General features: G+C 52.4%; 1 protein-coding gene across 3 annotated transcripts; it reads right to left on the bottom strand.

Moving 5' to 3' along the window:
* Positions 1-1,893: 1,893 nt before the first annotated feature.
* TIPARP (TCDD inducible poly(ADP-ribose) polymerase) lies at positions 1,894-27,773 on the bottom strand. 3 transcript variants are annotated; one of them, XM_059855879.1, is made up of 8 exons: positions 27,264-27,773; positions 26,380-26,524; positions 26,065-26,143; positions 14,856-15,853; positions 6,520-6,688; positions 5,333-5,514; positions 2,748-3,023; positions 1,894-2,591 (listed from the first exon to the last, which is right to left on the bottom strand). In XM_059855879.1, the coding sequence occupies exons 4-8, from the start codon at positions 15,788-15,790 to the stop codon at positions 2,144-2,146; spliced, it is 2,010 nt and encodes a 669-aa protein (XP_059711862.1). In that variant the 5' UTR covers positions 15,791-15,853; positions 26,065-26,143; positions 26,380-26,524; positions 27,264-27,773; the 3' UTR covers positions 1,894-2,143. The 3 variants fall into 3 exon arrangements, with proteins under 3 accessions (XP_059711862.1, XP_059711864.1, XP_059711863.1); XM_059855881.1 differs by lacking the exon at positions 26,065-26,143; XM_059855880.1 differs by lacking the exons at positions 26,065-26,143; positions 26,380-26,524; positions 27,264-27,773 and adding an exon at positions 17,656-17,875.
* Between the last annotated feature and the right edge of the window lie 62 nt (positions 27,774-27,835).

Genomic DNA, 27,835 nt, shown 5'->3' on the forward strand with positions numbered 1-27,835 from the left:
GCCGGGGTCGGGCCCGTTCGGTGCCAGTGCCCCTCTCAGGGGCAGGATTTGGGAACGGGCGATTTCTCCGGGCCCTGCTCAGGTGTCCCTCGAGCAAACGGTGCCACGGCCGGCGCACGCGGGAGGCAATCAACAATTAAGGTAATGAGGGGCACGCTCTGCCCCTGCCAGCTCTGCCCCACGCTGCTCCAGCGCCCCTGCCCAGGGAGCTGGGAGCGATCCCACAAATCCCCCAGGGGCGATGGGGTCACCAGTGCTCAGCTGGCCGGGCACTGCGGTGACAGTGACACAGGACAGTGACACGGAGACCCGGCTGCGGCCCCGCCGTGCCCGGGGCCAGGCTCAGGTGGCCCAGAAGGGGACCCCAGGCCGTGTCACCGAGGCGGAGCCGCCGCGGGCTCAGCCCTGCAGGGTGGCTCAGACACCCAGCACGTTGGCAAGGAAACACCATAAATATTTTCAGTACAGTGTCAGCGGCGCCTCCCTCCGCATCCCACAGCGCCTGGGAAGGTGGGAAGGGAAGGGAAGGTTGGGGCAGACCCTCCCAGGGAGTGTCCCGGGCACGGGGCTGCGGGGGAGAAGGACCCAGAAACGCAAAACCCCACGACAACATCCAAGGAAAAACACAGCTGACTTCCTGCCTGTGGGAAGTGGGAGAGGACACAGAGTCCCCACTCGGGAGGAGCAGCTGTGCCACCTCCCACTCCCATCCTGCTCATGCCAGGCCCAGCCTCGAGCGAGGAACGACTCAACACAAGCCCACAGAACAGCAACCCTCATCTCAGGGCTTTGGCTCTGAAGTCAACCCAAAATCTCCATTCTGGAGCCACCTCAGACCCGGTGCAGACCCCCAGAGTTGCACAGACCCCCCAGTGCCACACCTTGGACACCTCCAGCCCGTTGGTGACTCCACCTCTCCCGAGGCAGCCCCCAGCCCTCCCTGGCCCCGGTACCTTTCTGCAGCCATCCCGTGGGACCTGAGCTGTGGTCAGGAGCAGCTCCACACTGCCCATCCCCGCTGGGAGCTCCCACCCTCCGTGCCGCTGTCTCCACCTCCCGTGGGAGCTCCCCAGGCTGGGGTCACTGGATCCAGCTGGTGGTGCCTCCCCTTCTGCTCACCTGCAGCTGAGCTGGTCCCAGGCAAGCAGGAGAGACCCAGAGGAGAGGAACCAGCACTGGAGTGCTGGTGGGAGCAGGGAATTCTCTCCCACGGCAAAACAGGTTTCCCTGAGGCCCCAGGAAGCTGACTGGAGCAGGTTGTCACAAGGCACAGCTGGGTTTGGGGGGAGCCCCAGCACACAGAGCCTGAGGGTTCCTCCCCATCCCCTGAGCCCCACAGGAGCTCCCTGCAGGGCAGTGAGGGATCCCAGCCACACCTGTGCTGCAGCAGGAGCCTTCAGAGGGACACAATTCCTGGAAAAGGTCCCAGTGAGGACAGGGCACCTCAGGTACATCCAAACCACAGGCCTGGAGGTGAAAATTCCAGTCAGAGTGGTTTGGGAGGGGAGGGACCTTAGAGCCCATCCTGCACCGGCCCTTGCACAGGCAGGGACACCAACAAGTGACAGACTGTGTGTCCCTGCTCCTGCTGGGAAGCCATCCCAGATTTTACACCCTCCCCCCAGACCAGGCTATTCTCTTCCTGAGTTTTGAAAATGATCTGTTTGTCTTGTCCTGTTCAATAATGCAAAGTATGAGCAGGGGGTAGGTTTGTGATCTCTCCCCCCGTCTCTCTGAAATACGATCATAAAAAGTAGTGGTTGGGGGAATGTCTTATTTAACATCCTTGGGATGAAATGTGGTTCTGAGTCCCTAGAAGTGGCAGTGCTGAAATGCTGAGAGATCAGGGTGTGACAGGCACAGAACGCCACTGGAATGACACGCACGGACACATTCTGAAACATGAATATTTACTAACATAAATAAACAGTGTTTTATAACAAAAGGCACAGGTTTTCAACTATAAACAATGGAAAAATATGTACAATTTCCACATAGGGAATCAACCAGCAAGTGCACAGTTGGTCACCTCAGTGACCTTCCTTTCCAAGTCATTCCACCAGTTAGGAAGTGTCCAGATTTTACCTCCCCCACACAAACTGCTGCCAGCTGAGAGGTTTGTGGCAGGGAGCAGCACAGGCCGTCAGATGGAGACGGTGCTGCTGACCTCCTCATACTGGATGATGAAGTAGGGGTAGCTCTGGTCGTCGTTGAAGATGACAAAGATCTGGGGCTCGAAGTAATTGTCCACGCAGGAGTCGTAGAGGTCGCTGGTGATGCTGCCGGGCTCCACGGGCGGCGGCCTCCTCATGGTGTGGTTGCCCACCGTGTACCTGCCCGTGAGCACCTTGGCCAGGAACATGAAGTGCACGCCCTTGGGGGAGCGCTTGGAGAAGTTGTGGGAGTAGCTGGCCTTCCTGGCAAAGTAGCTGCCCTGGCCGAACATGGTGGCGTGCTTGCCGCACACGCGCGGGTCGAAGTTGTGCTTGCAGATCCCGTCCACCACGTCCTGCGACGTGCCGTGGAACAGGTGCCGCTCGTTCATGATCCTGTCCAGCCCTGACATCTTCTTGGACATGTACTCCTTTTTCCTGGAACACAAAACGGGAATGAAGGTGAGTGTTCGCTGCAGGTCTCATCACGGTATCACCCTCTGGAAGAGCTCGGCTGTGAGAGGAGATACAAATCCCTCTTACAAAACTCCTCCTCTAGGAATATCCATTATTAAAGATCTGCAATTCTCTTACCTTTTATACTTCTCCCAAAGGAACTGGTTCTGCACTCGCAGGATTTTCAAAATCTTGTATTTGGTCTCTGGCACAGTCTTGTGGAACAGGTTGTAAATGGTTCTGTAGCTTTTGTCTTCCTTCAGAACAGGCACTTGGATGAAGTCCTGAGCTGGATCCATTCCAATCCAGGTCTCGGGGTAGAAGCTGGGAGGGGTGACAGCAGCTGGGGACAAGTCGTGCGCGGCAGCGGGGTCGGAGCACGGCGAGGGCACGGCAGAGCTGCCACCCAGGGTCCTGGGGATGGACAAAGGTTGTGCTCAGACACCCTCAGCAGCCTCCAGTCACCTCCAGTTCATCCCCAGCAGGGCTGAAAAGCCTCTGATAACCATGGGAGTGTCCAAGGCCACGTTGGACAGGGCTCGGAGCACCCCGGGACCGTGGGAAGTGTCTGCCTGTGGCAGGGGGGGACACTGGATGGGATTTAAGGCCCCTTCCCAAACAGGAAGAGTCTCACTGCCATTTACACAGCCAGAGGTGGATTTGCATTTGCAGCTGGTTATTTTCCTGGCCCTCCTCTGGGAATACTGCCTGGAGAACAGGCAGGGCTGAGGGAGGGAGCTGTGGCCAAGGAGCCCCATGGATACCAGGAAAAAACCCTTGGAAAACCCAGCGAAGGAGACCAGCAGGACCCTGCTCCCACCCCCAGCAGCTCTGTGGAATCCTCACACTCTGGAAGCTGCTGAACTGAGAGAAGTGCCCTTGGTGGTTTATGTTCCCCTGATCCCACCTGAGTGAGCAACCCTTACTCAGCTGAGTAACTCCTCACTCCCTGGATTCTCCCTCCTGTGCCAAAGGGGATCATTGGGACCATGTGGCACCTGCAGGGCCCTGGCTCACACCAGCACAGCTCCTGCAGCTGCAGGAACACGTGGGGCCAGCTCCAAAGTCCACCAAGGAGGATTTTCCCAAAGTATTTCTCTGGGAAAAGCTGCCAACCCTTCAGTGCCCCGGGGCAGGCAGCAGGAGAGCCACTGGCTGCTGCCAGGCCAGGGTGGAGCTGCTCTCCAAACCCCACAGATGGCCAGAAACCAAATCAAACCCAAGGAAAAGCGTTGGGAGGGGAAGTTTAGTGGAAAAAGGTCTATTTTTAAATCAACACATGGAAAGCTTTGACAGCCCTCCCACTTTTCAGGGCAGAAACACTCTCTGAGTGTTCTCTGGCTGTTCCCTCCTGCTCGAGGCCAAGGCCAGGATTCCCTTCATTTGCATGGATTTGACTCAACCCCAAGTTCTCTCACTGGTTGTTAACAGTTGAGCAGAAACCCAGAAACTTGTTCTACAAATTGCTAATAAAATAGCAATCAAATACCAAAGTGGGCATTTGTTTTTAATTTGTTTTTTCTCTTTGATGGGCAAATGTGTATGAAAATATTCCTGTAGGGCCTCACTACTCACACTGGACTGGAAGAGCAAGCAGAGATTGCCAGTAAATCATGGATTAATGAGGAAGAATCAAATCCAATAAAAATCCTGCAATCCTTTGGTGTACTTTGTTCAGTTCTTCTGACCAGTGTAAAATATTTATGTTATTTATTCTACAGGGGAAGCCATTAAAAATCAACATTTTTCATTCCTACTCAAGGATTCTTTTCCAATTCTAGAACAGATTTAAGCAGGTGGGAGGTGAGGGAAAGAACAAATCTCAGGTAGCATCATGTGGGAAGCGGAGGCAACACTGACTCCTGAAGGAGAGATCCCATAAATATTTAAAATACTCTTGTTCTTGCCAAGAATCCTTGTTTTTAAGTGAGCTTTACAAGGTCTTTGGATGAATAAAATCAGAATGAAGTTTGGTGCAGAAGAGAATCTCAGATTTTAGTCTGTGGGTTTGGTAGCTGGCACAGACAGTTCTGGTCAATCCCTCATGAGTGTAGAGCCCTCAAGGTCCAACAAAATTAGCTGGGAATTTATTGGGAATTGCATCATTTTAGCAGTGGTAAAATAGTCCCAGGCAGCAAAACACAAGGAGGAGCCCTGAAATCCTCATTTTTCATTAGGATGAGAAGCAGGACTGCTCGAACCAGCAAGTCCACTCCTGGTGTGTCACTGGCACCCTCCAGCTTCTCTCTGATAACCTGGGGTTTCCTTCCTGTAAAACCCTGTCTAAAACCACCTCCCAGCCCACGTGTGCTGAGGCTGTGACCAAAGCCCAGAGGGGTGAGGGCTCTGTGAGCACACCCAGTGCTCCCACAGAGCCAGCACGGGATGGTTTGGGCTGGCAGGACCTCCAACCCCATCCAGAGCCACGCCCTGCCAAGGCAGGGACACCTCCCCAGCCCAGGATGCTGGAAAATGGACAGGAATTTGGCAAACCTGACGTTCCAACATCCACAAGGTACATTACAAATTTAAACAAGGAGCATCTCAGATAAAAATGTTCCTTTGGAAAGTGGCAGGAGCTGCCAGCATGACCCAGATGTTGGGTTCTCCTTGACATTTCCCACCCAACAGTGCCTGCTCCCTGTCACAGCTCAGGAACACGACTCCCCCAGCCAGCCCCACGTGGAGAGCAGTGGGAATGGCTCGTTTTTGGGGATACCTACTGCAGGAAGGGCATGAGCAGCAGGCAGGAGCGCAGCAGGGGCCTCCTCTTGATCTCCCTGCGGAAGCAGGAGTTCTGCTGGAAGCCATCCTTGATGTTGAGGATGTACTGGTTGTGCCAGGTGATGAAGCGCACCTCGCGCAGCCCGCGGCAGCTCGCCTCCTCGATCAGCCTCACCACGGGCTGGAGGGGGAAATGGGGAGAAATGGGGGGGAAATGGGGGGGGAAACAGGGGGAAAATGGGGGGAAAAACGGGGGGGAAATGGGGGGAAAATGGGTGGAAAAATGGGGGGAAAATGGGAGGAAAATGAGGAAAAATGGGGGGGAAAAAGGGGGGAAAAACAGTGGGGGAAATGGGGAAAAAATGGGGAAAAAATGGGGGGAAATCACAGGGGAAAACCAGGGGAAAAATGAGAAGAAACCAGGGGAAAACCAGGGGCAAAACCGGGAAAAAAAACACGGGAAAACAGGGGAGAAAATAAGGGAAAACCAGGGAGAAATGGGGGAGAAAAGAGGGGAAAATGGGGAAGGGAAATGCACACATGAGAAACCACACGCTCCAAAATTCATATTCCTGTTCTACACTGCACAAACCCAGCTCTCCTCGCAGCTCAAACACCCTCCCTGTGTTATTTGTGGTATTTCTGCCCAGCTCTCTGCAGGTCTTACACCCAGGAGTTATTTCTGGGACTGCCAGCACTGATGAGGTTTCACTCCAAACATCAGCCCAAGGGCTGCACCCCACAGCTCAGGCAGTGCATGTCCTGCCTCAGCAGAGCTCCAGGGTCAGGGAAATCAGTTGAAAGCTGCCAAGGTAAATGGAGGTGCTGTTCTGAAGGCTGCAGAAGCTGCTCCACTGCCATAAAACCACACCAGGCTCCAGGAGGGCTTCCTTGGTACTGCCACAAGCTGGTTTGCTCCCCAGAGGGACACTCTGGCCAGCCCTCATGTCTCTGAAGCTTTCGGGGTAATTCAAGTCACAGGATCACAGAACCACAACCCAGGGCAGCAGAGCTGTCCCTTCACTGCTTTCTCAGCTCAACACTGACTCTCCTCATCCTCACAGGGTCCCCACATCCCCTCCCTGGGTGTCTGCAGAGGAACCAGGCTGAACATGGATGTACCCAGAGCGTGCTGCGTGGGGAGTGTGGGGCTGCAGCCCAGCAGCAGGGCTGGGAAGGGCCATACCTCGGAGTACTCTCTCCAGCCAAAGTGGTCCCTGCAGAAGTACTTCCACACCGTGTAGCAGTTGGAGCTGGAGCTGGGGCAGGAGGCTGTGCACAGGCGCCGCATTTGGTCGAACTCTGCACTTTCATAAAACTTCATAAGGTTCAGATCCACCCAGCACTCCTGGCCCCTGGGGAAAATGGGAGAGACAATTGTCACCTTTTGTATGCCACTAAACACATGGTAGAGGGACAAAACCTCAAACCCAGCAGTTGAGGTGCAGAATCCCAAAACGGTTTGGGTTGGAGGGAGCCTAAATCCCACCCAGTGCCACCCCTGGGACACCTCCCACTGCCCCAGGTGCTCCCAGCCCCAAAGTCCAGCCTGGCCTTGGGCACTGCCAGGGATCCAGGGGCAGCCACAGCTGCTCTGGGCACCTGTGCCAGGGCCTGCCCACCTTCCCAGGGAACAATTCCTTCCCAATATTCCATCCAGCCCAGCCCTCTGGCAGTTTAAAGCCATTCCCCTTGTCCTGGCACCAAGTGCCCTTGTTAAAGGTACCACAGAGACTCAAGAGGTGAGAACAGATTTCTGAAGAATTTCTCCTCACCAACTCCCCAAATAAAGGTCTCTATTTATAAAATAAAGCAGTTCAGTGGAACTGTTTGCACAGAGAGAATGAGCACGTTGAACTCTCAGAAGAACAGGGCACACAACCCAAATTTGGTGCTGCAGAACAGCACAATTCAAAATAAAACTCCACGAGCTCTCAACAGCAGAACATGACCCCGCTAATAAGTTTCATTTTCTCTGTTCCCTAAATGTAAGAAATAACAGAAGGTGTAAACTTTGCAGGACACTGCCCTGAGCAGGTTCCCTGACTGGCAAGTTTTAGCACTGATAGATTTTTTCAGATTGGTGCAGCCAAAATAAGGATATTTGGGCTCTCCCTTCCATCCTTGTGCAGAACTGCAGCCCAGCCCGTGAATCCCCCGGGCTCCTTCCCCCCAGCAGGACAAACGCCCTCCAGACGTCACGTACACACAGATGAGTAGAGGAATCAGTTTGTGAGTGCTCTCGGAGGAGGACGTGTGGTTTGCAGCTCCTCTCCGAGTTCGGGGACGTGGCGCCAGTTACCGCAAACAGGTTGAGAAAAACAGAAACGCTGCGAGCAGCAGGGCCCAGCAGGAAATGAGAGCTGCTCCCACCAGAACAGCTGTGAGACACAGCACGGCTCACAGCCCAGCTCCCTGCCTGCTGAAACTGCTGAGCTTCTCTCTCTGACTCAACCAGTTCCTCCCTGCACCAGCAACAACCTGACGGCCCCCGGACTCAGGGGCTTCAAAGGGCCCCCGAGGCACGAGAGGCTTTTGTACTCAGGGCTGGGGGAGCCACGCTGAGCTCAGGCAGTGCACAGGCAAGGCAGGCACTGACACTTCCTGGTGACACCAAGGCAGCAGGTCTTATCTCCTTTGTGCACTCGATGGAAGCTGCAGGGGAAGGGCTCTCCCACACGTGGGCCCAGCTTTGGGTGGGGGGCTGAGTGTTTAAACTCCTGCATGAAACCAAACATCACTTAAAGGACACTGGCTTCGAAAGATCATGGAAATCACAGATTTGGTTAAATTGGAAAAGCTCCCACAGACCATTGAGTCCAACCATGCCCAGCAGTGCCAAGGCCACCGCTGACCCATGTCCCCAGGTGCCACGTGCCCAGGGCTGTTAAACCCCTCCAGGGATGGGGCTCCACCAGGCAGCCTGGGCCAGGGCTGGGCACCCAACCAAGGGTTTAATTTGGAAGCACAGGTACTGAAATAGCAACAGCAGAGCTCAGACAGCAGAGCCAAATGTGCTCCCATGGAAAGGCACAGCGGGAGGAAAGGCCAGGGAACGCTCCCAAGGGATGTTCATCAGCAGCTCTGACCAACACAGCCGTGGGAGCACAGCAGGAAGCAGGACTGGGCTGTGCCAGGCACACAGGAACCTCTGCAGCAGGGCAAGAGCACAAACAACCCCTCTGAGCCTGATCTTATCAGTGCCTCTCAGTTCAAACCCCAGAGAGGGGCACCAGTGCCAGGGCAGCACGTGAGTTTCAGATTTTACTGCATCTGCCCTCTCACCAAGTCATGCTGCTCTCTGTGGTGACCCTGGGCCACGTGGGAGGTGACACCTCACACTGGGGAAAGATGCTGCAGACACATTTCCCTCTCAGCTGAAAGGCTCCATCCTCAGGGGACAAAAGAGCCCAAAAGCAGGGACTTTGCTGCTTTTCCTCTGTTTATTCTTTCAAGGCTGGAAATCTGTTTTCCCTGCCTTTACAGCTGGTGACTGGGGTGCTTGCAAAAGCAATCTTCTGGAATTTTCACAGCCGGGGGGCAGCTTGTGAACCTGAAACAACTGCTGACACACTGGCCTGTATATGTATGTGTGTGTGTGTACGTGTACAGCTTGGATGAATGCCTGGCAGGGAAAATAATAATAATAATAATAATAATAATAATAATAATAATAATAATAATAATAATAATAATAATAACAATAACAACAACAACAACAACAACAATAGTAATGTAACCCCCCAGCTCTGGATCAGGAAGTCCTTGAGGCAGGGCTGCTGGAGGAGAAGAGACTGTACCAGAAGTTGTTTGTTCTTCCCAGGAACCCACTCCTGGCCACTCCTGAACACGAGGTGCTGGGTCAGAGGGGCCTGAGGTGTAGGCAGGAGTAAGTTCTCAAACTCCACAGCAATGAGGATGTTGAACACATCCCCCTCTCCCAAGGACTGCACAGGCACTCTATTTCTGACTTCCAACCCTGGGCAGGGCAGCACAAACAGAGTGTCCTGTGCTTGCTGGTCTCCAGGGGCCCTGAGCTGCTTGGGATGTGGATGTGCTTGGGAGAGGTTGCTTTGTTTGTTTCATTGCTAAATCGGCAGAAGATGCTCCGGGCAGGGGTGGGACTCAATGACCTTTAAGGGTCCTTTCCATCTTAAACTATTTATGTTTTAGAGGAGCACAAGAGCAGCTCTGAGTGGCTGCAGAGCTGGCAGAGGGAGGGACCCTAAAGCTCACCCAGTGCCACAGGCAGGGACACCTTCCACTGTCCCAGCTGCTCCAGCCTGGCCTTGGGCACTGCCAGGGATCCAGGGGCAGCCACAGCTGCTCTGGGCACCCTCCCAGGGAGGAATTCCTTTCCAACATCCCACCCATCTCTGCCTCCTGGCAGTGGAAATTCCTTCCCCTTGTCCTGTCATTCCAGGCTTTTCCTGAAAATTAATGCTCCTCATCACACTTTCCAAAACCAACTTCCCCAAAGAAACCATCCTGTGTGCACACGACTACAGGAATCAGATTCCCAATTATCACTCAGCTCAAATCCCTCCTGATTTCAGCAGCTCGGAGCAGCCAGCAGGAAGGAACCTCCCGATCACGGCTCCTGCTGAGCACAGCACTGTCCCAGCCCCTCTGTGTGCCCGGGGCTGGCAGGGCACTCCTGTCACAGCACCGTGCCTGCTGCCCCGCCTGGGAGCAGCTCCGGAGAGCCAGCCCTGATCTCCGTGTCAGGCAGGGCTGCTCTATGGCCAGGAGCAGCCTGAGCCCAGCCTGCAGCCAGGTGACAGCTGTTCCCCGAAGTGCAAGCTGTTTATTGACGGGAACCCAGAGCAGGGCCGGCAGCGCTGGGGGCTCCCTGCCTTTGTACAGCTCGAAGCCAAGGAGTTCCATTTCATATGGAAATGGTGCTGCCAGGGCAGCAACAAGGAGCCCGCACAGCACAAGGCAAACACTTCCAAAATCACTTCACAGGAGTTTCATCCGAGGCTCTGCCTCGCATTCCTGCTGGGAAGGAATGAAAAGCAGCTCCCAGCCACTCAGAGGGTATAGCCAAGAACCTCCCCCAAACTCAGGCACAGGGACTCTCAGCTGGTTTCCCATCTCCCTGTTATCACTAACACATGCCTTATCTCACACACTGTGTCACTGTGTGGCTCACTCGGAAAACCTCTGAAATTTAACTCTTTGCTGGCCAGGGACCTGCAGAACTCCCCAAACAGCTGCTGCCCCAGAGGCTGTGGCTCTGCCCCACCCCTGGCAGTGCCCCAGGCCAGGCTGGACAGGGCTGGGAGCAGCCTGGGACAGTGGAAGGTGTCCCTGCCAGGGCAGGGGTGGCACTGGATGGGCTTTAAGGTCTTTCCAAGCCAAAGCACACTGTGATTCCATGATTCCATCCTGAAATGCCTCCACCGTGCTCTGTATGATTCTAACACGTCAGGCACATTGTGTCAGCACCAGAGAAGCAGCCATCCCACACACAGAGGAATGAAGGAAAACCAGTTTCCTGAACATTTTGTTGTGTCCGTGCCTCTCCTTCCCAGTCCCTCCACATGCCCCTGATAACTCCAGGGGAACACTCTGTATTTACAGAGTCATGGAGTCACTGAGGTTGGAAAAGCCCTCCAAGAACACCGAGTCCAACCCAGCCCAGAGCACCGAGTGCCATGTTCATCATTCCTTGGACACCTCCAGGGATGGGCACTCCAAACCTCCCTGACAGACCCTTCCTGTGCCTGACCACCCTTTCCAGGAGAAATTCCTGCTGATACCCGAGCTGAACCTTCCCAGGACAGCTTGAGGTTCCTCCTGTCCTGTCATTTCCTGGCTGCACGCAGGGGCCAGGAGGGAGCACAGGGAGAGCAGCTCCCAGCAGGACACGTCCCACTGCAGAGCACCTGCTTTTCCCCCACTGCAGCCATTCCATCCTGGCCTCTCTCCCAGCTACAAGGAGCCATTCCATAAACTTACAGAAATTACAGGAAAAAGAAAGAAAAAGGAAAGAAATCAAAGCAATAGCAAGAAGCTGCTTTGTCAGGCAAGTTGGGAGCCCTTTTTGCCAAGAGGAAAAGTGGAATTTTCAGCCAAAGCAGGGGGAACTGATGGGTCAGGAACTGCAGAGTTGTTTTAAACAAATCCTCCTGTAATCTCTAATGCTGCTGCTTGTTTTGAAAAGCAATGTGTGCATGATGGGACAGGTGTGTGTGTGTGGGGAAACCTGCTCAGCTCCTCAGCCAAGTATTTCTCCTTAGCAAAGAGCATCTTAAAATATCCCAACGTGGGTATCTCCTGCTGGAAAGCAGCACTTGGCACTGCTCTCTCTTTGCTGAAAGCTGGAACTTCTCCCAGGGCCTCTCCTCACATCCATGAAGAAAACTGAGTGCTTCTAAGTACTTTAACCTGTTTAAGTTGATGTTCCCTCATTTGTTTAGATAGCTTGGTATGGGGCTCGACACACTTGGCAGACTCAAGAATACAAAAAACACATAAGTAATTTATGATACTAGTTTGAGGCCAAACTGCAAGAAGCAGCTGAAGGAGTTGCATTACAAAGTAACTAAACAAGGTTTACCACTCCTCTGAGATCACATTCCCTTAGGTGAGAGGCAAGGACTTAATGTGTATTTTACATTACTCATCTCAATAACTTATCTCCATCGTTACTCATCCCAATAATTAAGAGGAAGGAAGGTTTATATAAATATCTCCTTGAAGAACACCCTAATTTAGAGCTCATTCCCTAATTGGGCTGATGGCCAGCACTTTCTGGAAGGGCCCAGCTCCCTGAGGACAGCGCCGGTGCCAGGATCGTGGCAATCCCCACTCACCACACCCCAGCGCTGTGGGACACGGAGCAGGACAAGCAGCAGCCTGGCTGGCCAGGCAGAGTGCTGAGCAGGCGTTTCCTCTGGCTGCCAGGGAGCAGACAGGCCTGCAAAGCTCGTCTGACCACGGCAGATTAATGGCTTTAACAAAAAATGCTGGAACCAGGGGACGCGGCGCTGGCAGGGCACGGGCACAGCTCCGGGCTGCCACTGCCAGGGGACACAGCACAGGGACACTGGGCACAGGGACACTGGCACCAGCCTGAGTGACCACCAGGGAGCTGGGGCTCCCCACACCTTGCCAGGTTCTCCTCACAAGGTGATGTTGCATAAGAGGCAGCTGGTGATGATGCACACTAAAATACTGACCTCCCACCTCAAATGCTGGCTTAAAACCTTGGCAAGCCAAAGATCCAAGGAGGATCAGACTCAAAGTTTGAAATCAGAAGCTCTGGTCTTAAATAGAGCTTCACTCCAAAGGTCTCACTGACACATATCCAGCCATGTAGCTCTTCCAAGGTTGGAAGGGATCTTAAAGATCAGCTGATTCCACCCCTGCCATGGCAGGGACACCTTCCACTGTCCCAGGCTGCTCCAAGCCCTGTCCAGCCTGGCCTGGGGCTCTGCCAGGGATCCAGGGGTAGTCACACCTTCCCTGGGCACCCTGTGCCAGGGCCTGCCCACCCTCCCCAACAGCCAGTGTGAATCTGCAGTTTGGCAGAACCCACTGAGCCCAGCAAGGCCAGGTCAGCATCCCCAGGCTCTGAGGGCAGTGTCCCACCCGGCTGTGCCCAGCCCAGGCTGCTCCTGTCCCTTCCCTCATGCTCAGGGAACGTCCTGTCCCTGGCACACACCTGTCCCCAGCTGGATCAGACAGGCAGAAATCCATGTGCCACCAGCCCCAGCAGGCTGGGACCTGCACACCCAGTGCAGGGAGATGTCACTGCACAGCAGCTTCCCAGCCCGGGGGTGACTAAGCCATGACCAAGCACTGTATCCTTTCCCATTAATCATTCCCAAGTCCATCCCTCAGGACAGAGCTCGTGTGCACTGATGGATTTGGTGACACAACTTCTAAAAGAAAACCATTGGCTCATTTACACAGAATTCAAAGTTAAATCATTTAATGGGCTTGTCTCTGGCTGTGCTGCTTTGTTTTCAGAAATCATTTCTAATACTTGGGAAATAGAAGTTCCTCTGTTGTAAAATACAGCAAATTTTATCTGCTATGCACTTAGAAGATTTTTCAATTTTTATTAGACTGGCATATTTCTTCAAGACAATTCTATAAAATACAGTTTGTTCCCTACTACATATCCTACTTCATTTTCATTTTCAGTGTGGGGCATCCATATTCTGATATTGCCACCACTAAAAAGGCCCTGGCACAGGTGCCCAGAGCAGCTGTGGCTGCCCCTGGATCCCTGGCAGTGCCCAAGGCCAGGCTGGACACTGGGGCTGGGAGCATCTGGGACAGTGGAAGGTGCCCAGGGTAGGGTTGGCACTGTTTAAGGTCCCTTCCAACCCAAACCAGTTTGTATCTATGACAAAGGTTGAATTCAGTGTCTACTCCAACATCAAATTAAGTGAAAGTAAAGACTCACGCTGACTTTAAGCACTAGATTTGGTCCAGTGCCAAATGAGAAATCTCAGCTTAATAAATGAAAATAAAATATTGAGAGAGTAGGGATATCCTTCCTTCAGGAAATGAAAGGAAGAAGAGGCAGTGAGCAGAACCCCCACGGATTCAGGTGGCAAAGGCAGTGTGAAGTTTTCACTCCAGAAATGTCACTTTGAACTGGAGTTGTGCCAGCCTGGCAAACTTCTCCTCTCTTATCTGCCCTGCCACAACGTGCACCACACACTTCCTCCAAAAAAAAAAAAACAACAGAACCAAACCAGTCTGCACCCTGCACTAACTGGACCCTGCAAACATCACTGTTCCCCAGTGCTCCTCAATCTGGAACCTGCAGGGGAGAAACTGAAGAAGTTTTAGCTCCCGGGGTGCAGGAGCCCACACAGGTCACACAACCACATCAACCTAACAGCTGTTGGCTAATTTTAGAAAATGAGTCAATAAACAAGTTCTGTAGAGAGAAAACAATAACTTCAATAACTGCTGTGATAGTGGAGATGATCAGCATTTCTGAGCCACCGTGTGGCTCAGGCTGCTCCCAGGGAATGAACTGGAACGTCCCCATTTACTGACAGTGATGTGACACTTCCCTAGGACCCTGCAGAGCTCCCCTCTGCTTTAGCTGTTGGGGGTGGAATGATGCAGGCTGTGCTGGGAGTGCACAGCCAGGCTGTGCTCACAGTGACACACAGCAACTGCTCTGTCATCCCTGTCCCCAGCGCTGCCAAGGCTTTCATGCTGCCACTTTGTCCAACACAGAGGAAACACTAATTAGGAACGCCAAGAACAAGCACAGCATTCCACAACAGTCTCTGAATTCCTACAGTGCTGAAGTTTTCTGATTTCACACACTCCAAGCCCTCCAGCTTTAAAGAACACATTCCAGATGCTAAATAACAATTTTACAAGTGTACAAAAATTTTTGTCCAGTTAAACTTGTTGGATATAAATTGAGAAACATCATGCCAGAGTTTATAACACACTTGGATACAAATACCAGGGAAAAAAAGGCACATCCTGTTATATTTCTGCACCCTTCCCAGCAAGGGAGTAAATTCAGTTACCTACCGATACTTGACTTTGATCTTGTCATTGTCAGGGTTGCAGTAAAGCCTCTCCAGGTGCTCCTGGGAATCGTTGGTCACACTTTGCCACCTCTGGGTTGCTGTCCTCCTCACCTGCCAGTGATAGGGTAACACTGTGTGATGCTTGGGACAATCACTGCCATAAACACAAGTGCCCTGGAGAAAATCCACACAGATTTCAATCCCGTCCTCCTGGTGGGTGTGATACTGCAGCTGGTTCAAGAGCTCAAACACCAGGTCAAGGGAAGCTTCTTCACTTTTGTCCTGGAATATCCCAGCACTGAATTTATTGCTTGGGGTCAAGTTGTATTGCATTGGACAGCTGTTCTCCTGGAGTAAGCCAGATGTGTAGCTTTCCAGAACCTTGTCAGGGAACAAAGGACAAGCTGCACCATCACCAGCACTTGGGTGCAAAGGATGATCCTGGAATGATTCATTACCATTATCAGCAGCAGTTCCAGGAGTTTCTGGGGAGAAACCTTGCTCCCCTGACTGCACGTCCTGCTCAGGGTGCCCGGGGGAAGGACGAGCTCCTGGCAGTTGACCCTGCACATCTGGAGCTGCTGGCATCAGCACAGTCACATTATTTTCTGTCTGGGGGCAAGAGGTACCGAGGTCCAGAGTCTTTTTCACAGCAGGTTCACATAAATCACCGTGGCCACCACGCTGGCCGCGGGGCACAAAGACCCCGTCCAAGGCCCCAGCTCCCAGCAGGCTGGTGAAGATGGGCCGCAGAGCCCGCAGAGTTTGTGAGTCCAGTCTCTTCTGCACTTGCTGCTTCTTCTTGAAGCAAGGCTTCACCGGGGAGATCTTTTCAGCCAGCCTCACCCGGGGAGAAAAGTCCTCTGAAGGAGAGCACTTCATTGCTGGGCAGGGAGCCTGGGGCACCACGCACGCCGGCTGCGGCTGGGCGTCCATCGGACACAGACTTTGCTCTCTCCGAATCACTTTCAAACGTCCCAGAGCCTCCCAGGAACCAACCTAGGGCAGAAAGGAAAACAAGACAGTTAATCTCTCTAATTGCTCATGGTTGACACGAACAAGATCACCCCTGGAGAGGATTTTGAGCCAGCAACAGCAAACTCCTCCCCTCGCTGTGACTGCGGGTAGCCCTTAGGCACGTAAAGCATGAAAACAGCTAAACTGCGGCTAATTAATCCCAAACCCACACTCCTCCTCTCCCCGCACATGCAGGCTCTGAGACACTCCGGCACGCACACGCAGTCCCCCGAGGGTGGGCAGGAAAGGGGGATGGTCCGACGCCTCCTCCCTGTCAGGATGTTCAACAAACAGGAGCGCTCGGGTTCGCTCTATCCCACAGAAGAGAACACGACAGCGCTGATTGCTGTGCCTCCCTCACACACAGACCTGAGGAGCATGAGACACGTCCCCCCCCGCATTTCAGACATTCCTGCACCATTTCCTCTCCCACCGGAGGAGCAAACCTACACATTCCCGTTCCACTGGCATGTGTCCTCCCTCGTGTCACCTCCCACGGCCCGGCGGAACCGCTGGCTGCGGAGAGCCACGGCAAACTTCCCACGGACTGCACCGTGCCACCCTGCCGGGGCTCCCAGGCACGCAGGGCTCTCAGCCCGTCCCTGCCCTGTCCCCGTCCCCGTCCCCGTCCCACCCGCTGTGACACACCGCGCTCCTCTCGCCACGCTGGGCACCAGGAATTAAAACTGGGCAGGGAAGCAAACGGAAGGGTGATGGTTACTCAGGAACCGAGAAAGGCATTACTTGCAAGCTGCAGAATTGTATTATTTTAAAGCACAAATAAGCAGTGCGTCTCGCACGTCACCAAAAGCAAGTGCTATGCCTTTTAATCAGGAATCCTGTGATATTTGATTACAGTTAATTAAACCTTCTTCAATCTCGCATGCAGGCTCAATGCTCAGAGTGGAGCACATTAAGGATTACTTCCTGGATAAATGCATTCCGAGCAAAGTTACTCCTCACTTCAAAACAAAATCCAAAAAAACCAGAGAGAAATTGGCAATAATCTCTTACTACTGATGATTTGCCCTGGAAAATTTCTCATTGAGCCTTCTGTATTTTGGAACATTCATTTATAAGCCTTTTCCATTTCCCTGGGAAACAGCACGTCAGAACTGCCAGGAAAAAAAGTTGAGCCTCTCCAGTTTTCCCATTTTTAGATTAAATTTAAAGCAACTGGTATATCTGTTTGGCAGTTAACCCCAAAGTCATCAGCGTATCTGTTATTCTTCCACAGACACCAGGCAATTCCTCCAAACCACCAAAGGCACCTTCAGGTAACTCCAAAGGTTTAAAAATCCTCGACTCCGGAGAGAATGAGACGTTCCCGCTGTTACTGCAGCGCCAAGGTGCTGAGCAAGTGACTTCTGATCTCCTTCAGCCATACCTTTGCTGCTATTTCAACATTCATATTCCTCGCTCGACAAGCATTTAAGTTTGGCTGCTATTTTTACAGAAGCGCCTCAGTGAGCAGAGCCGGATCCCCCAACGGCTCTAAAAATAAAGCGGCAGGAAGGACGAGGCTCAGGCTCTGCCGGCGTTCCGTGCCGCAGCAGCAGCAGGAGCGCTCCCGCAGCGATGCTCCCGCAGCCGCCGCTCTCCTGCCGGGGGCTCGCTCCCCGAGCGCTCGCCACCGCACGCGAGCCGCACCTCCTGCGCAGAGAAAGCCGCTCCGCCGGCCGTCAGACGCGCTTCAACAACGAACAATGGACGCGGCAGCCCAGACACAGAACCTGAGCACGGCGGAGCTGCCGGGCAGCCAGCCCAGCGCAGCTGGGACCTACCGGCGCGGGCTCCCTCGGCGCTGCTCCCGCTTTCTGACCCAAATCCACGGTAACTCCAGAGCGAAATCACTTTTCTGGTGGGGGGAGATGCAATAAACGCGGCGGGCGGTGCAGGGACACCGTGACCGCGGCCGGTGCGGGGTCAGCACCGCCGTGTCCGCACCGAGGGCCGCGTCCGCCCGCGCATCCCGCCCTGCCTCGCCCGGCTCCTCCTGCTCGCTCTGCCGCCCGTTTAAATAGCGCTGCCAAGGCAGCCGCGAGGGCAGCGCGGCCGGGGCGGAGCGCGGGCGGGCAGGGCCGGTTCCCCGCCCCGAGGCCGGTCCCCCCGCGGCGCCGGCCAGGCTGCAGCACGCCCCGCGCCGGTGTCAGCGGGCAGAACCGAAAGCGCCGCCCGAGGCCGTTCCCAAGAGCGATAGGACAAGAGGCCCCTTCGCGTTTCATTTATCACGCGCCGAGCGTTTCGTTTCGGGCCGGCAGGGAGGGAGCGATGTCCCCGAGCACGGCGCTGCGTGCGTGGGGCTCGCACGCGAGCCGGGGACGGGCCGGGAACGCGCCGGGAACGAGCCGTGTCAGCCCGGGCGCTCCAGTCACGCAGCACGGAGGAACGCACCGTCCTCACGGAAGGCAAGCACGACAGCCTGAGCCTCCCCGCGCCGCCGAGCTCTCCAGCCGCGCTAATTAATGAGTAGGAGACAAACAGGGAGCCCGTCCCGGAACAAAGTCACCCTGACTCACTTGGTGCACCCACACGCAGCCCCTGGCACGGCGCTGCCCCCATCGGGGCTGTGCTCCTGCCGGTGACACACTCCGGAAAAGCGAGCGTGGAGTCGAACAGGTTTCCCGGAGAGGCTGTGGCTGCCCCAGCCCAGAAAGTGCTCAAGGCCAGGTTGGACGGGGCTTGGAGCAACCTGCAGAAGGTGTCCCTGCCCATGGCAGGGTGGTGGAATGAGACTGGTTTTAAGGTCCCTTCCCAACGCAAGCCGTGCTGTGGTAACGCACTGGAGGCAGCTATTGTTTGTTTACAGAGTGTTTTGTAGGTGGGACTGGTTAAGAGCAGCCAGCCTCCCTGTGTCCCAGCCGTGCCCGTGCTGTCACCGTCTGGCTGTACGTGTGCGGGAGCACGGCCGGTTCAGCTGTCCGTGCCGGCCTGGCATGCTTCCCTGCTGAATCACTGCCTGCTCCCGGAGAAAGCCCAGCAGGGCACGGCCAGCAGTTCACACGGACACCAACCACAGCCGATGCATCCACAGCACTAATAACGGCCAGATAAGGTCACTTGTAAAGGAGGCAATAACTTCAGAATGTAACGTTGGTGTTGATGACACCTATTGTATCATCTGGAGAGGCTGTGACTCCCCATCCCTGGAAAGGTCCAAGGCCAGGTTGGATGGGGCTTGGAGCAACCTGACCTTTGGAAGGTGTCCCTGCCCAGGGCAGAGGCTGGATCAAGATGAGCTTTAAGGTCCTTCCATCCCAAACCACTCGGGGCTTCCACAACTCATGTTCTTGTTTTCTTTCTAAAGCCAGTCTTTCATTCCTTGTGCCCAGTGACTTTATGAAATTACACAGAAAACAAAGGCAGCTGTAAGGAAGCTTGTTTTAAGGTGGCACAAACTGTACACCACAATTGGAAAATATTGCACAGCTGCATTTAGAGTGCAGGTAGGCTATGCCATTATCCCAACAAATTACAGAAATGGAGCTCTGTAGAATCACAGACTTTTTGGGGTCGGGAAGGACCTTAAAGCCCATCCAGTCCCACTTTCCACTGTCCCAGCCCGATCCAACCTTTGGACTTCCAGGGATGGGACAGCCACAGCTTCTCCGTGCCAGGGCCTCCCCACCCTCAGAGGGGAGGATTTCATCCAATCTAAACCTACTCTTTGTCAGTTTGAAGCCATTTCCTCTTGTCCTGTCCCACCATGTCCTTGTAAATAGTCCCTCTCCAATGCAGTTGGAGAATGACTCAGGAGAGGCTGAGTAAAGGTGGCATCTATATCTGCAGGAGCCGAAAACAAATTATCATCTATAAATTAATTGAGCTCTTGAGTGTCTGAAGCATCAGACAGAGCCTCCCAGTCTGTCTGGACTGGAGGGTTCCCAAGCAGGGTGACTGGGATGTGTCACATCCTCGTTCAGGGAGAAGGAGCTGCTCACACACACTTGTATTTATGTGCCACCGCCAGAACAGAAATTACCACTTTGGAATGGCTCCCTTCACGCATGAGCTATAAATAAGAGGCACATATGGCTGATCTGCACACTGGGGTGGGCACAGCTCCTGCTGCACCGGGGCTGGGAGGATGGAACCAGGCAAAGACAGAGCCTGGAATAACCATCTTTCCCCAAACAAATATATAATTAAAGGAAACACAGCACACCAGACCCTCAGACACCCATTTCTGAGGCTGCCCCACACAAATATAGAAAGAAACTCTGACCACCATGAAAGCATGATCTCATCTTTAAATACATGTTTAAATCTTAAGCAAGAGAAAGAAAGCTTTAATTATTTCTTTCAGATGGTAAACGGCCCCAGCTGAATACAGCAATTTACAACTCTGACTTGCAAATACAGGATAATCAGTATGCACACTTGGATTGCTGATGAAAAGAGGGGAAACATCTGACTTAAATGTTTGTGATAAAACAACAAAGCTCTCAGGCTCCAACACATTTTTTTCTAATGACAGAACTCCTTTTCCACCTCAACTCTTGCACAATGAACATTCTTCACTTCCTAGAACACATCCCAGCACAGGAAAGTTCATTGTCCTTTCTAGTGTTTCACACCAGGCAACAAACAGCACCGTGCTGACGACTAACAAAGGGATCAGAGAATGGTTTGGGTGGCAAAGACCTTAAATCTCACCTCATTCCCACCCCTGCCTTGACAGGGACACCTCCCACTGCCCCAGGCTGCTCCCAGCCCCAGCGTCCAGCCTGGCCTTGGGCACTGCCAGCGATCCAGGGGCAGCCACAGCTGTTCTGGGAATCCCAGCCCAGCCAGGAATTCTTTCCCACTCACCCCTCCAGCCCTGCCCTCTGGCAGTGGGAGCCATTCCCTGTGTCCTGTCCCTCCATGCCTTGTGCCCAGTCCCTCTGCAGCCTCCTGGAGCCCCTTCAGGCCCTGGGAGGAGCTCCAGCCCCCAGGGCATCTCCTTGGCCTCCTCTGGCCTCTCTCCAGCAGCTCCACGTCCTCCTGATGTTGTTCCCCAGACCTGCAGCTCTGCAGGTGGGGTCTCACCTGAGTGGGGCAGAATTTCCCCTCCCCTGCTGCCCACGCTGGGGCTCAGCCCAGGGCATGGGGCAGGGGAGGTTCTGGGCCAGGTCAGGTCATTTGGAGCTCCCAAATTCTTCTCCTCAGGGCAGCTCCCAATGCCTGGATTTGTGCTTTTCCATCCCAATGCTTGATGGCAAATGCTAATCCCCTGCAAACACCACCCCAAGCTCTACCCTTTGCCAGCCAGCCAGGGGAGGTGACCTCCCAGGGAAAGGAAAGGTCAACGATGCAGACATTAATTAAAAGTGAACAGGAGGGACATTAATTAAAAGTTAACAGGAGGGACAAGGGAACCTGTGATGTGCTGGCTGTGTTTCTGTGATGGGAAATGATGCCAGCCAGGGTTCACTGATGGGAAGGAAGGGGCAGGAGGGCAGCAGAGTTCATTCACAGCTGTACTCAGGAAGCCTTGGCTGGACTGACACCTACTGGGCTCCTCCTGCTCTGGTCGGTCCTCAAGTCAAAGAAGGCAGAACTGTCACAGTCTAAACATGTCAAAATGAAATTCTCTATTCATTAAATTAATTTATTAATTAATTTCTGTTCATTCATTTCGTTCTGTTCATTCATTCTATTAATCTTCAGACCTTATCTATTTATACAGGATAATCTAGAGCAGGTCAATGGAAGAAGGTGGTGCTAGTCTTTAAAATAAAAATTTTCATGCTGGTTACATACTCACTGTGTGTTGGGGATTTTTTACTAAACCTCATATTTTTCTTTTTTACACTGCTCAAAAGAAAAGTCCCAAAATTAGAGTGGTTCCAAATAATCAATGAAACCATTTGAATTCAGAACCAACTTCTACATTTGCAGCTGGCAGTAACCAAAATAATTTCTTTGGTCTCAGATTCTCCCTCTTATAACATCTTGTACTAGTAATTAAAAGTTCTGAAAGCACAGCATGCTGTTTCTGCTACTGAATATCAAGTCTGGTGAAAACAGCATTTATCAGTCATGTATTATACATGAGTATCACCACACCTCTGGTTATTTCACTATCAAATAATCTTATCTCAGGAAGTGGTTAGGATAGATGAATTTGGACAGGGAACACATGCTTCCAAGGTGGGCCCTTTTCCTGCAAATTTGTCAGGAGTTAATCATTTCTGCAGAGGTATTTTAGTGCCCCAGGCAGAGGAGTGGACCCTGACCCTTGGCCACGAGCAGACACCACCTCTGTGCTTTCAGGATGTCAGCACAGCAGCACCATCCAGCCAGAGCTGGGTCACTCCTGAGCTCCTGACTATCTCATGGAACAAGAAATCATTTGGCACAGAGCTTTTTTTCTCTTTCTGTTCTATCACTCACACTCAGGTCAGCAGTTTCTCCAGAACTCAGCCTCCTAGATGGAGTTTCCTTCTGCAGCAGGACCATTCTGAGGGGGAAATTAATGATGCTTCCAAACTAAAACAATAATATTTATAAAAATCCCTACACTTTATTTTTAAAATGCATGTAGTGAGCATTTGCAGGGAATCAGGGACAGACTGAGACCAGGTAACACTGGACACCAAAAAGCACCAGACTGGGGAGACACTCTGGGACATTGAGCTGATCTGCTGAAGCACCCATCCGATTTGGAAGCTGATGTAAATACAAAAATTAATACATGAAATGAGTCAAAATATGCCCACAGTGGGGACAGGCTCATCGGGTTTAGATGGGATTTTGCTGAACTGCTGCACCCTCTCGTGGAAGTTTCTTAAATCCATGTCAACCCTGGAAACTTATTCAAGGCCAAAGCAGCACTAACCAATCCTTAAGACAAACTGATTCATAAAACACCACTGAACTTTTGAGACTTTTTAAGGATAATGATGATTCTGGAACACTCCCCAGGAGGATCCTGCCACCACGTGAGCAGTAAGGTGTGGATGGCAGTGTTTTAGTCCTTCTCCTTTAGGCCAATTCCTTTCTAAACTAAACAATATGGGAACGTTCCTTTACAATGCAGTGTTGGCCAACTGAAAGAGAAATATTTTCTAAAATCACCAGCTAGTTCTACCTAGCACACAGGCAGGTCACTATCTACATTCAAATAAATAATGTAATTAACACTTTGCTTGTTTTATTAACAGGTAATTTACTATCTACATGCAAATAAAGTTCATTCTTCAACCCAAAATTCCATCAAATTAACAAAAGGATGCCTGGAAGGTAACAGCACTGGCCTGTTTTACATCTGAAAAGCAGCTAAGAGCTGCTCCTGGAGAAGTTGAAGGTGTGAATTAAGATCTCTGTAGATATCCCTGGAAAAGGTCAATTGTACTAGAGAAAAGTAAATTTGAATTTCTCCCAGGCTCTGCAGACTCAAACAGCAAGGAGGGAAACAGGAGTGTAAACACCTTAAACTGAGAATAATGTAACCAAATGGGCAAAATCAATGCTAAATCCAACAACACATTTTTCTTGTAAGATGAAGGGACTGATGAACCAAAATGTCAGGCTCAGGGAGCAGCTGGGTGGGCCCAGGCTGCAGAACACCTAAATAAAACCAGCCCTAGGAAGATGCAGAAACAGCCAAATGCCTGCTCTGCTCAGCAGCTGTTCTTGGAAACAGCCTGAAGTGCTGTGAGTAGGAGATGCTCTGCTCTGCAAATGAGAATCTGGATTTGGACATTTCTTTCCACAAGAATTCTGTGTGGGAGCACACTAGAAATGTTTTATTCCTGGGATTCATCCATCTGTGTGCTGCTGGATCCAGCATTCCTGAGGGGTACAGGATACTGCCTCGCTGTGTTCATTCTGTTCATGACTTTCTGTCTTTCCCATTTCCTAAGGTTTTTAAAATTAGGAAAAAAACTTGGTAGAATTTTTTCTAACCAGGCTCAGGTTGAGCTATGACTGGTCAGCTGGATAACACAAATTTACTGTGGATGCATGAATCTCCAACTGTTCCAGAGGATGAAGCAGTCAGTAACACCCCCTTCTATTCCCTCAGCCAAACATTCCTCACGTGGCACTTCAGCTTTAGCTCATCCTTCTTAATTTAGGTATTAGCATTTTAGGAGCAGTCAGCACAGGGATGGTCAACTCTTCTGACAGCACACCACAGGCTAAAACGTTCCTGTGGCTCAGGCCCAGGTGCTTGCCAAGCTGGAGGCTGCAGGAGTGGGGAAGCCTGGAGAAGACACAGGTGGGAAGTGGCAGCAGCACCCCGAGCCCTCCACCCCACACTGCTGAGGGATGGAGCACAGCCGTGGGTGGGTGCCAGGATGACACATCCTGCCTCAGAAATCCCATCTGCCTGCTCCCTCCCACTGACAGGGATCCAGCCTGCTGAACTGCACCAGGATCATCCCACTGCACCTCACCTCACCTCACATCCCCAGGGTGGGACCACGGGACAGCCACTGTGGGGCTGCTGCTCAAGAGACACAAGCTCACTGTCCCACATGGAAACGACTGCTTGACTGCCTTTATGCTGTGGTTTTTTCCCAAACAGCGCCTCTGATGCTGCTTTTCAAAAGTGGCCAGTTCCAAACTGTTCCCAGAATAAATGCTGAGCAAGGCTGAATCTATTCCTAGACATGATTTCATTCATGCGGTCCACAGGCACAAGAACCTTAAAAATGCTAAAGAAGGAAACTGGAGCAGATGAGACCATTTCAAGACATCAAAAAATGGGTCACATATGCTACACGCTGAGCTGCCTTCACTGACAGCAAATGCTACAGAAATCCAGCAATTCCCAACTTTTAGAAATGCTTGGCACCTCTTTTGGGGGCTACACTCCAGTGGAAAGTGTCCCTGCCCATGGCAGGGCTTGGAACAAGATGAGCTTTAAGGTCCCCTCCAACACGAATCATTCTGGGATTCTAAAGCACATGGAGGGACTGATTTGTCTGGAAAATAACACAGCCAGATTATGGCTCCAGTTTTAAACCTCAGACACCACAGAATGTTTCAGGGAAAGCACAGTGCACAGGAGAACTGGAAAGCCTCTCACTCACCCAGTTCTCACACACAGGGAGAAGCTGCTCAGCTCATGAGTGTCACGCTCACCCAAAGGAGGTTTTCCTTTGTATTTAAACAATTCCCCATCAGCTGATCCCAAACTCAGCACACTAATCCCTTCCTGCATCATACATTGCAGTAATCTGACACAAAGGTGCTTTGAGTCTATACACACATAAGTGGCAACAATAAAATAAACAAAGCAAATCCTGCCAGGAAATGTCACTGCCCTCATTTAAAATTTTCCAGCCTCAGTCCACTTTATAAATTTGGAGAAAAAGCGAGAGCAGAGTAGACAGTCCATGTATTTTCAGATTATTTAACACTGCTGCTGAGCTTCAGAAGAAATTTGGTAAGAAACCTAACTGCTAAGTTACAAAGACAACAGCACTCATTTTCCTATTACCAAAAGAACTTTTGCTTTTGGGTCACAGAGCCACTGCCCCTCTGACCTTGATGCCTCACATTTCCAACAGCTCCTGAATGAGGATTTAGCCAGGATGCAAATTCAGGCACTTCAACAAAACCTGGAATTGCTTCATTTATTGCCAAATAAATAAAGTGGTGGCCCTGTTTATTTTTAGGGAAGCATCTGTGACACCCAGGGTATGAAGCTCTCACTGTACACAGAGTTCTGCCTGGAGCCACAGTTTGCCAGTGGAAGGGGCTTTAAAAAAGCAAAGTGCTCATTTGTTTTTTCAAGAAAATCTTTCATCATTCCGCTGCCTAAATCAATGTCCTGTTTCATCCTAATGGGGAGACAGATGGTCACTGGGCAGATTTCATTCCAAAATGACAGCATCCTTCCCATGTAAGCCAAACCAAGAACAAAAAGACTTAATTGCATCCCACCACAACACAAAACAAATTTACCCAAATGAGAGGAAGGAAGAAATCTGGGCAAGGGCAGAGATAATAACTAATCTAAATCTTGAAACCATCTTAAACTTAATTTTCCCCACAGTTTCCAACTACTTTATACAACCCTAAGCATGCTCTTAAAAAACAAAAATTCACATGATTGGCAGCACTGATTAATTACTGATGCTTTCTACTGGAATCACAGAGTGGTTTGGGTTGGGAGGGACCTTAAAGCCCATCCAGTTCCACCCCACAGCCATGGGCAGGGACAATGTGGGTTTAACCTGTTTTACAAAGAAACCAACCTTGATCTCCACTCTTCCTGAAGAACCATCCTCAGCACATGTTGGGGATGCCACCTAAGAGGCAAACTGCCTTTCCCACCTGTGGAATCCAGGAAAGCACTTCAGGAAAGGCTCATCCCTGGCAGTGTCCAAGGCCAGGCTGGGCAGGCACAGGGGAAGCTGTCCCTGCCCATGGCAGGGCTGGAATGAGCTGAGCTCCAAAGCCCCCTCCAGCCCAGGCCATTCCATGATTCCATGCTGAGGGGAGGGCTGGGTGCCTGCTGGGGAGCTGCACACCTGCCCTCTGTGCACAGGTGTGGCCACAATGGTACTCACAGGTGTTGCTGCTGCTCCTCAGGGCTCCTGTGCTTCATCTGACGGGCTGGTGCCTCCGCAAATCCAGCCTGGGCATCCCTGCAGCAGACAGATTGCCAAGCCTGGAGGAAGGTCTGGCTAGCAGAGGTGTCACTCCCATAGCTGCCTGCAGATAATATGACATCAACAGATCCTGTTAGCACACTGCATCAACACACTCTGAATATGAAAATCTGCTCTGTTTGGCCTTGGAAATTTACTGTGAGCTCAAAAAGCAGAGTCCTACTGCACTCAAGTGTTGTATAAAGCTCTATCATAATGCATTCCTTTTGATCATATTTAACCTCACTTAAATTTATTCTCACTTTCATGTAGCATTTCCTCATGGTATGCACAGAAAGTGTTTTCTTGTAAGCAGAGAACACTAGTAACTGGAGGGAAATAAATGGGGGAGATGACTTGAATTAAATTTTAGAGAAATACATGCTTTGCTAAATGAAGTTGACACCAAAACGTTAAAGATATGAAGAGAATTGGCAGTCCAAGGATCAAGGAGTGCTGCAGCCAGCCCAGGCCACTGGGACAACGCCTGTACCCCACTGGCAAGTGCTCCCCATTGATGCTGGACACAGATGTTCGTCCCCAAAACCTCTGCGGGGAATCTGTCACCACAAACTGCAGAGGGAACCTTAAAAAACAGTGAACAGCAGGGCACTCCTGCCCCCCAAGCTGGGCTGGAGCTGGGCAGAGCAGCAATGGTGCTAGAAGCCTACAAGAAGACAGAAACACTGCTGTGGGAGCTGCAGGGGGGGATTTTTCACAGCGGGAGAAAACAGGGCCCATTTCCACTGCTTCCCAGCAGAGCTGAGACAGCCCGGAGGGATCCCGGCCCGCCGGGGACTCACCTGCCTCAGCCACGCGGGCAGCGGGCTACATGGGGACGGGACCGGGATCGGGATGGGCACTGGGATGGGATCGGGGTGGGATCGGCACTGGGATCGGGATCGGAACTGGGATCGGGGCCCGGCTGAGAGATGGGAACGGGATCGGGATGGGATCGAGATGGGGACGGGATCGGGTCGTGCTGAGGGAGGGATCGGGATAGGGATGGGATCGGGACACGATCGGGCCGGGCTGAGGGAGGGATCGGGATAGGGATGGGATCGGGACACGACCGGGCCGGGCTGAGGGAGGGATCGGGACCGGGATGGGATCGGGACACGATCGGGCTGAGGGAGGGATCGGGATCGGGATGGGATCGCGATGGGGATGGGATCGGGACACGATCGGGCCGGGCTGAGGGAGGGATCGGGATGGGATCGCGATGGGATCGGGACACGATCGGGCCGGGCTGAGGGAGGGATCGGGATAGGATCGCGATGGGATCGGGACACGATCGGGCCGGGCTGAGGGAGGGATCGGGCCGCGCTCCGGAAGCGCTCCCGGCCCGCCGGGCCCGCCCCTCCCCGTGGCGCCT

Source organism: Haemorhous mexicanus, chromosome 10 (assembly GCF_027477595.1).
Source record: "Haemorhous mexicanus isolate bHaeMex1 chromosome 10, bHaeMex1.pri, whole genome shotgun sequence".
NCBI lineage: Eukaryota > Metazoa > Chordata > Aves > Passeriformes > Fringillidae > Haemorhous > Haemorhous mexicanus.

What these genes read in the sequence shown, in the direction of transcription:
- TIPARP (XM_059855881.1), bottom strand. Translation starts at nt 15,790, where the DNA reads ATGGACGCCCAGCCGCAGCCGGCGTGCGTGGTGCCCCAGGCTCCCTGC. An exon ending in GCTGGAGAGAGTACTCCGAG is followed by an intron (nt 5,515 to 6,519) that starts GTATGGCCCTTC and finishes TTCCCCCTCCAG; the next exon opens with CCCGTGGTGAGGCTGATCGA. An exon ending in CTGCTCATGCCCTTCCTGCA is followed by an intron (nt 3,024 to 5,332) that starts GTAGGTATCCCC and finishes GTCCATCCCCAG; the next exon opens with GACCCTGGGTGGCAGCTCTG.